This window comes from Microcebus murinus, chromosome 10, assembly GCF_040939455.1.
Source record: "Microcebus murinus isolate Inina chromosome 10, M.murinus_Inina_mat1.0, whole genome shotgun sequence".
Lineage (NCBI taxonomy): Eukaryota > Metazoa > Chordata > Mammalia > Primates > Cheirogaleidae > Microcebus > Microcebus murinus.
Window position 1 is genome coordinate 49,666,185 of NC_134113.1, and position 9,859 is coordinate 49,676,043.

Consider the following 9,859-nt stretch of genomic DNA (forward strand, 5'->3'; position numbering starts at 1 on the left):
CACCTTTTATGAAGCGAATATTACTCTGATACCAAAACCAGGAAAGGATGCAACAAAAAAAGAAAACTACAGACCAATATCCCTAAGGAATATAGATGCAAAAATTTTCAACAAAATCTTAGCTAATCGAATCCAGACACTTATCAAAAAAATAATCCACCACGACCAAGTGGGCTTCATCCCAGGGATGCAGGGATGGTTCAACATACATAAATCTATAAATGCAATTCACCACATAAACAGAAGCAAAAACAAAGACCATATGATTCTTTCGATAGATGCAGAAAAAGCTTTTGACAAAATTCAACACCCTTTCATGATACGAACACTTAAGAAAATAGGCATAGAAGGGACATACCTAAAAATGATACAAGCCATATATGACAGACCCATAGCCAACATCATACTGAATGGGGAAAAATTGAAATCATTCCCACTTAGAACTGGAACCAGACATGGCTGCCCACTATCTCCACTTCTGTTCAACATAGTGCTGGAAGTCTTGGCTACAGTAATCAGACAGGAAAAAGGAATCAAAGGTATCCAAATAGGGGCAGAAGAGATCAAACTTTCACTGTTTGCTGATGATATGATATTGTATCTAGAAAACCCCAAGGATTCAACCAAGAAACTCCTGGAACTGATCAATGAATTTAGTAAAGTCTCAGGATACAAAATCAATACACAGAAATCAGAGGCATTCATATACGCCAACAACAATCTAATTGAGAACCAAATCAAAGACTCAATTCCCTTCACAATAGCAACAAAGAAATTAAAGTACCTAGGAATATACTTAACCAAGGACGTAAAAGACCTCTACAGGGAGAACTATGAAACACTGAGGAAGGAAATAGCAGAGGATGTAAACAGATGGAAATCCATACCATGCTCGTGGATCGGCAGACTCAATATCATCAAAATGTCTATACTACCCAAACTGATCTACAGATTCAATGCAATACCTATTAAAATCCCATCAGCATTCTTCACAGATATAGAAAAAATAATTTTACGCTTCGTATGGAACCAAAGAAGACCCCGAATATCAAGAGCAATTCTAGGCAACAAAAACAAAATGGGAGGCATTAATATGCCTGATATCAAACTATACTACAAAGCTGTAGTAATTAAAATAATATGGTATTGGCACAAAAATAGGAATATTGACCAGTGGAACAGATGTGAGAATCCTGATATAAAACCATCCTCATATAGCCATCTAATCTTTGATAAAGCAGACAAAAACATACGCTGGGGAAAAGAATCCCTCTTCAATAAATGGTGCTGGGAAAACTGGATAGCCACCTGTAGAAGGCTAAAACAGGACCCACACCTTTCACCTCTCACAAAAACCAACTCACGCTGGATAACAGACTTAAACCTACGGTATGAAACTATTAGAACTCTAGAGGAAAAAGTTGGAAACACTCTCCTAGACATCGGCCTGGGCAAAGAGTTTATGAAGAAGTCCCCAAAGGCAATCACAGCAGCAACAAAAATAAATAAATGGGACATGATCAAACTACAAAGCTTCTGCACAGCCAAAGAAGTAGTCATGAAAGTAAACAGACAACCTACAGAATGGGAGAAAATTTTTGCATCCTATGCATCCGATAAGGGACTGATAACTAGAATATACTTAGAACTCATGAAAATCAGGAAGAAAAAATCAAATAACCCCATTAAATGTGGGCAAAGGACTTGAACAGAAACTTTTCTAAAGACGACAGGAGAATGGCCAACAAACATATGAAAAAATGCTCAACATCTCTAATCATCAGGGAAATGCAAATCAAAACCACAATGAGATATCACTTAACCCCAGCGAGAATGGCCTTTATCAAAAAATCCCCAAACAATAAATGCTGGAGTGGTTGCGGAGAGAGGAACACTCCTACACTGCTGGTGGGACTGCAAACTAGTTCAACCTCTGTGGAAAGCAATATGGAGATACCTTAAAGCGATACAAGTGAATCTACCATTTAATCCAGCAATCCCATTGCTGGGCATCTACCCAAATGATCCAGTGACACTCTACAAAAAAGATGCCTGCACTCGAATGTTTATAGCAGCACAATTCATAATTGCAAGGCTGTGGAAACAGCCCAAGTGCCCATCAATCCAAGAATGGATTAATAAAATGTGGTATATGTATACCATGGAGTACTATTCAGCTCTAAGAAACAATGGTGATATAGCACATCTTATATTTTCCTGGTTAGAGCTGGAACCCATACTACTAAGTGAAGTATCCCAAGAATGGAAGAAGAAGCACCAGATATATTCTCCAGCAAACTGGTATTAACTGAGTAGCACCTAAGTGGACACATAGGTACTACAGTAATAGGGTATTGGGCTGGTGGGAGGGGGGAGGGGGGCGGGTATATACATACATAATGAGTAAGATGTGCACCATCTGGGGGATGGTCATGATGGAGACTCAGACTTTTGGGGGGAGGCGGGAAAATGGGCATTTATTGAAACCTTAAAATCTGTACCCCCATAATATGCCGAAATAAAAAAAAAAAAAAGAAAGTTAATTGCACTAAATTTTAAAATTCAATTTTGGAGACTTCTACTTTGAGCTATGTTGGAGTAATTGATACCAGATGACCTCCCACTATAAATAAATATAAAACTGGACAAAACATATTAAACAGCTGCTTTTAGAGACTGGAGAACAGGTACCACAGAATTGTGATCCAAAAGAAAAACAAATGAGGTGAATCCTAAAGTGCCCTGGTTTTCTGCCTAGAAGTACATTCTGGGCCATATGTAGCACAGGGAGGAGGAATCCAGGATCAGGAGCACCTGTTTGGTGGTTCTGGCTCAGGCTCTCTCAAGAGGTTGCAGTTGGATGTGTCTTGGTGGGACTGCAGTTATTTAAAAGCCTGAAATGAACTGCCTCCAGTTGCAAAGGGGCTCAGTCACATGCCTGCAAAGTTGGTGTTGGCTGTTGGTGAGAAGTTTCAGTTCTTTTCCAATGGGCTGCTTGAGCATCCTCATAGTAAAGCAGCTAGCTCTCCCCAGAGTGAGCAATCCAAGATCAATGGACAAAAAGTATAATACTTTTTATGACCTAGTCTCAGAAATCACATCACACATGCAGTTCTCCCTCAAATTCTTGTTAGGTTTCAAGGCTGAATGCTTTCAAAGCAAGGATCATGCTTGCTTTATTGACCATTATATCCTGTCCATTGGCAGATGAATGGAAAAACAAAATGTGTTATATACCTTACAATGGGATATTATTTCATCTTAAAAAGGAAGGAAATTCTAACACATACTATGATATGGATAAATCTTGAAAACATTATGCTAAGTGAAATAAGACTATCATAAAAGGACAATACTGTATGATTCCACTTATATGAGGAACCTAGAATTGTCAAATTCATAGACAGAATGCAAAATAGTGGTTGCTAGGATCTGGGAGGAAGGAGGGATTGTTCTATGGGTATGGAGTTTCTGTTTGGGAAGAAGAAAAATTCTGGAATAAGTTTTTTTTTCCTAAAGTGTTCTATTTTTTATGTAAGTCTACTTATTAACCCTTTGCACTCGCTTGCTTTTTTCTCATTATCCACACTTGACATCTGAGTGCAAAAGGTTAAATGTTTTCATGTGAATTATTTTGATTCCTATAAAAGGTTGCCTACACAAAATCTAAGCTAGGCAAAATTTATCTTTGTCTTTTTTATTGTTCTCAAACTTGAAGTTATCCCAGTATCTTCATACTGCCTCTGGTGAGCCATCAAATCCTCCTTTTAACATATCCTTCCAAATATTCACAACCTTAGAAAAACTAATTTAAACTAATATATAATGTTTCAACAATTTTTTGACTTATTAACCCAGATTAATACTGTTAGAATTTCAAGTAGTATAAATAAGAATTCCTAGAACTGGAATGTTTCTAACACAAAAAAATGATAAATGCTTGTGGTAATAGATACCCCAATTACCCTGATTTGATTAATATACCTTGTATGCCTATATCAAAACATCACATGTATTCTATAAATATATATAACTATTAGATACCAATAATTAAAAATAAAAAATGTTTAAAAATCAAGAATTCCTGGAGCTGCTGAAATCACTCATCAGTAATTCCTTTTACCACATGTAAAGCTAGTATTGTTTCCTTGAAAATAGATTTATGTGTTAACATTATTACATGCCTAATGTGTCAAGTCCTATACTTTATACATGTGTGTATGTGTGTAGATATATATACAACCAGACAGAAATTACCAGGAGGAAAAAAGATGTTTAAGTAAGTATTACACACTAAACAATTTCATTATTTCATTTATTCCTTAGAATATAATTATGAGTTAGGCTTTTCTATTACCCTTTTTTTCAAGTACAACCCAAAGTTATGGAATTGTAAAGTAACTTGCTCATGGTATTATTCTTCCTATTTTTACATTTGTAGAATCAAATCTTAATGACATTAAAAATTTCATAAATCTTGAGGGTGGAGGTCCGGCATGGGCAATATATATAACCTTAACACTTGTACCCTCATAATTCGCTAAAATAAAAAAATTTTTTTTTAATTTTCATAAATCTTTTTGTGAACTAAAGTCATAATGTGAAATCAAACCCACATAGCTCCAAGGTCTAAACTCTTTTTATTTATACCTGTGGTCCCTTTATAGTATAATCCTGTTTCTGTGCCATACATATCTGTGCAAATTTGGGTTGCTGGTTTTATCTTAAAATGCTTTGCTAAATAAATTTATAAAACATGATCATCATCTGAGGATCCAAACACTTCCCATCCTTCAAGTAGGACGTACGCCAATTAAACCTGATCAGCTGCACTTGTACAGTGAAAGTTCATCCTGGGAATTAAATATATATATACCCTAAAACAGTGATTCTCAAAATGTTGGCCCCAGACCAGCAGAAAAGCATCACCTGGGCATTTGTGAAAGCCCCACACCAAACCTTCTGAATCAGAAACTAGGAATGGGGCTCAGTAACCTGTTTTAATAAGACCTTTTGCTGATTATAATGCATGTTAAAGTCTGAGCATATCTTCTCTAGAGGACTGACAGAACCAAGTTTTCAGGTTCCCTACTTTGTGTACACAAAGTATTCTCTTCACTCTCCCAAATACAGCAAATATATTCTTATCTCCAAATACTTAATTGTAATTTAAGATGACTTTCAAAACATAAAATGAAGATTTGCCTTCAATAAAAATTTACTAAACATAACTGCTCCAACTTTACACATTTGTGATTATGTTAACTGTAAATGCCTGTGTTAACCATACTTTCATCAATAAGGCTAATTTTTACATTTAGTGCAATTTGAAAGGTGTTATTTTCCACTAAATAACAGAATGAATAAGAATTCCTGGAGCTGATGAAATCACTTATCAGGAATCCCTCTCCTTACATGTAAAGCACATTATTATTTATAATATTTCTCTAGCCAAGTCTATTCAATTCATTTGAAATTATTCAGCTCTCACACAATTTTAAATTTAACTAAGCTTATCCAAGAAAATGATGATGATTTATTAAATTACCTGTATATATATCTTTTCTTTCCAGGCATTCAAGAAGAGACCTTTTCCCATGCTTTTGTGATTTTTCCCGAAATCTTACTGTTATCACCACATTTAGATTATTAGCATTGTAATTCAGCTCAGGAAAAGATTTGGTTTCCACAAGGTTTCCAAACTTCTTGTTGATAAAATGGTGGATAGCTTTTCTGTGGTCTTTGTTTGCATCAGGTTTAAAGGTAAATTTGGAATTTTCTTTCTTTGCATCCAAATATTTAAAAAATTCAAATGCTTCTTCTTCAGATACTAAGTGACAAAGTTCTTTATAATCAAGATTTGGTTTTACAACAATTTCACTGTTTTTTCCTACGGTCATTAAAAAAGGAAATTTCTGCCTAATAGCACTATGTAAACTAGCCCTCTGGTTTTTGTCAAGGATTCTGCCTATTGAGAATTCAGGAGATGGTCCAATTAGCTCAGTTTTAGAAAGCCACTTCTCTTTTATATCACAGGCAAAATGATTCAGTAACTCATTAGTTTTTTCATCTAAAAAGCAGCTTAGTACATCAGCTTTTTCTTCACATTTGGAAGTCCTGTTATTGATAGTATCTTCCTTTTCTGAACCAGACTTATGGTTTTGGTTGCTATCAGAGCCCCTAGCCAAAGTATTAACTTCTTGGCTACTTCTTTCTTCAGAGGACAGATTTTGAACATCTAGTTTTGATTTTTTGGGAAAACTATTTGGCTCAGGTTGTATTTCACTAATCTCACAAACAGGCTCATCAATGGCCTTATTAACTAACTGTCCCTGTTCATCAATTTCAATAACAATAAAGTCACTTGGTGAGCTTTTCACAGTGCCATGAAATCCAACATGATCATTAATAAAACACAGAGAATTAAACCTGATTCCATAATCTGTATCCTCTTCCATTCTTAAATAGTAATGCCTATAAAAGAAACAAAGAGGCAGTCACCAAAACAAGAAATTGTGGATAACAAGATAGAAATAAGTTTGCAGGATTTATTTAATTCTGTCTCCTTTTTAAGTCTGAGTCTTTTTAAATGGCATTAATAACTTATGATAATGTATCATGTGTACTTTGATTCTCCTATACAAGATGAATTAATAGGCAAACTATTTCTGGTATAATTAGTGATTTGTAACTTGAATCTCCACTCTTTCCAGGCTTCCATTAGTATTCAGGATTAAAATGGGTCAATTTTAAGTTTACCTTAAAAAAACCGTTTGTAGGCCCATAAAGAGATGAAAGAAAACGTAGGATTATTTACAATGACTTGTCCAAATCCCATTCCTGGACCCTAAAATTTCCAGTTCATTTCAGAGAACTTGTGGCTAGATTTTTATATATTAGAGGTTAGAGACAGAATAGGGGACAAGAAGACAGAAAGAAATGGTCTAAATTGATAGGTGAATGAAGTTCTAAATACCAACTTTCAATTTGATTACATTTCAAGGTATGCTTAAGTTAGCTCTGGACTTTAAGCCATCTCTAAAGCCCACTTTGGGATAAAAAGAAATTTTTGAGATTGACCCAGAGGAAAATTCCAACTGTATCATTGGCATCAGAGAGAAGAAACTCTTACAGAGCTTTCTTGAAGCAGTGTCCAAGAGTATAGTACTCGAGAAAGCCTTCACTACACTTTCACACAACCCATAGCTACCATACCACATGGAGCTGCAGGAAAAACAAATAGCCCAGGGGCTTCATACTACTCAGTTCTTCATGTTACACACACTCTCCAGGTAATTTATCATTATCTGGACCTTCAACCCATTTTTGCAATGTATCCTACTAATCTGAACCAATTTAGCAAACCATCCCCTTTCTCAATCCTTTCCATTGTATCATGTAGAAATTACAGAAAATTCTCTACATCCAAATTTCCTAGACAATATACAAGGATATATTCATTTTCTTTAATTCTTTAATTTCCTTCACAGTTCCCTCAATTTCTTGCCTTAATTGAAACCTGGCTATTTCCCTAGGTTGCTGTTTCTTTAGTCTTCTCAAGTGAAGGTTATTTTTAGTTTCACACCCAATCTGCCTTAGGACCTGGAGGCAGTAAATATTTTCTACACTTGTCACTGCTCCTTCCAAGACATTTCTTCCTTTACCTCCAAAAATCCCAATTCCTTTGAAGATCATGCCATCAGGCTTTACCATCTGCTGCTATCCTGTCTTGGATCCTCTGAGGACTCTTCGATCCCTCATAACCTCTGGCTCACTATCTTCTTAACCAGCATGACTTTTGTGATCATCCATATGGATCATCCATGTCACATCTTGCTTCCTCAGTTCCTCAATCTCAACCTCAACCTCCCATCTCCACTTCTTTGTAATCCACTCTCATGGTCATCACCTCTCATGGTCATCACTTTGACTTTGTCATCTCCAAAAACTATATCAACTTTAAGCATCTGATTCTCTGATCACTCCCACAGTCCTTCAACAATTCCACTTTAAAACTTCCATTCCAAAAATTTTTAGATATTGTGAAGGTCTCTAATTCCTGCTTCTATTACTAGCCCACTATAGTCCAAACTCCACATAGAGGCTAGAATGGTGTTTCTAAAGGTAAATTAAACCATATCACAACCCGGTTTGAACTCTCTAATCACATTTATAATAATATCCAAATTACTTACCTTGGTTTCCAAAAACACCTAAGATTCTGGACCCTGACTTTCTCTTACACATTTTATTATTCACTATACTCCAGCTATACTTGCCTTCTTCTATACTTTTATGCTAACTGTTCCTGCTGCTTACATTGTTCCTTCCCCAATCATATTTCTTCATCTTTTGGGATCCATATCTTCAGAGGTTTTTCCTGACCAATAATCTATAGGAACCTGCAACCTCTTTCACAAAACCCTATTTAATTTTCTGCATTGCATTTCTAGTGTATGTTTTTCTTTATCATTTATTGTCTATCTCTTCCAACTAGAAAGTTTGCTCTATGTGTGCAGAAACCTTGTCTGCCTTACTCATTGGTGGTAATCCCACATTTAGAACAGCATCAAGCACATAGTAGGTCTGCAATCAATACTGACTGTTGAATAAATGAAACTGGTGCAGAATAAGTGCTGTAGGAGTGAAGTGGAAGAAAGAAGGCATCACTTTTGCCCATGATAATCAGGAGAGGCATAAAGCAAGAAGTGGTCATCTAAGTCCTTGAAATGGTTCAAGAAATAGAAATGAGTTAGAGACATCATAACTAATGTACAAATAAAATACACAACGTGTGAGAGAAAAATAAGCAGCCTAGATACAGAACGGGGGGGGGGGGGGAGATGAGTACAGTTCTGGAAAATACAGCTGGATTGATGCCAGGCTATGGAAGACACTGAATGCCCTGTTAATAACTTAGAATCTATTGAGTGGTCAATGAATGGCCACTGGAGGTGTTTGAGTAAAAGTGTGACATAATCCAAAAAGGTGCTTTAGTAAGATGCCACTGATGAACCTAAGCAGGATGTATCTGCTGGAGTGAGAGTTGGAGGAGTTGAAAAAGGATGTGATCATGAGCACAGCTATAGGGACTTGCCTTGAAAGAATAATTATCTTTTCCTTCCCCAGAAAAAAAGAGGAAGTTACGAAGACATTCTATGCTATGGAAAAAGTAATAGTGAGAGAGAATAGGGGAGAAAGTAATAGTGAAAATTCCAGCTAAACATTGTAGGAAGGGTGGAACTGAACTGGAGGGCATCCAAGGAGCCCACAGGGCGTTAGGCATGAAGGTGCAGTTTCCCTTGCAACAGTTTGCTGACGAAGAGTGGCAGGTAGAGGGTAGACTGGCTGGCCCATGGATGAGGAATTACGAATGAGGAAGGTGTTAGAAATGGAGAAAAGTAGCTCCTTTTCTTTGATTCTCTTCCGTCACCAATCCCTCAAGCTCTGTGGAACCCACTTATGCAGAAGCTGCCACTCCACAGAACGAAGGCGGCGATGCCTTCCAGCACTTCCGAAGGTATCCTGACACGGCCAGCAGCTCCACTTGTTTCCTCTCCCTTCCCCAACCCCTCCCGCCCCAAGGCACGACACTAGCCCGCTTCGCCCGTCTTTCGGGGAAAACGGCTGGGAACCTCAATGCCGACCTTGTCAACGCCTCATACACAATCCTCACAGCGCGCTAGCAGCTCGACCCGGTCTACCTCAGTGCAGACGAAGGAAGTCCTCAACGTTGTGCGCATGCCCGGAAGCCTTATATTTTTTTATCCCCCGACAGTGGCGTATTTAAAGGAGCAGGCTCCCACGCAAAGAAGCGCCCTACGCAAGACCAGGAGTTGCTCACTTCGTGGAGCCACTG

General features: G+C 37.2%; 1 protein-coding gene across 4 annotated transcripts in view; it reads right to left on the reverse strand.

Moving 5' to 3' along the window:
• Positions 1–9,816, reverse strand: part of PUS7L (pseudouridine synthase 7 like) — a 33,800-nt gene extending 23,984 nt beyond the window's left edge. Inside the window, exons 1-2 of one of the 4 annotated variants that reach the window (XM_076007193.1) lie at positions 9,705–9,816; positions 5,549–6,474 (exon numbers count right to left, since the gene is read on the reverse strand). In XM_076007193.1, the coding sequence (XP_075863308.1) occupies positions 5,549–6,458 (910 nt within the window). In that variant the 5' untranslated portion in view covers positions 6,459–6,474; positions 9,705–9,816. Of the gene's footprint in view, positions 1–5,548; positions 6,475–9,647 lie in introns of all 4 variants that reach the window. The other 3 variants (XM_076007194.1, XM_012746493.3, XM_076007195.1) reach the window with 3 other exon arrangements.
• Between the last annotated feature and the right edge of the window lie 43 nt (positions 9,817–9,859).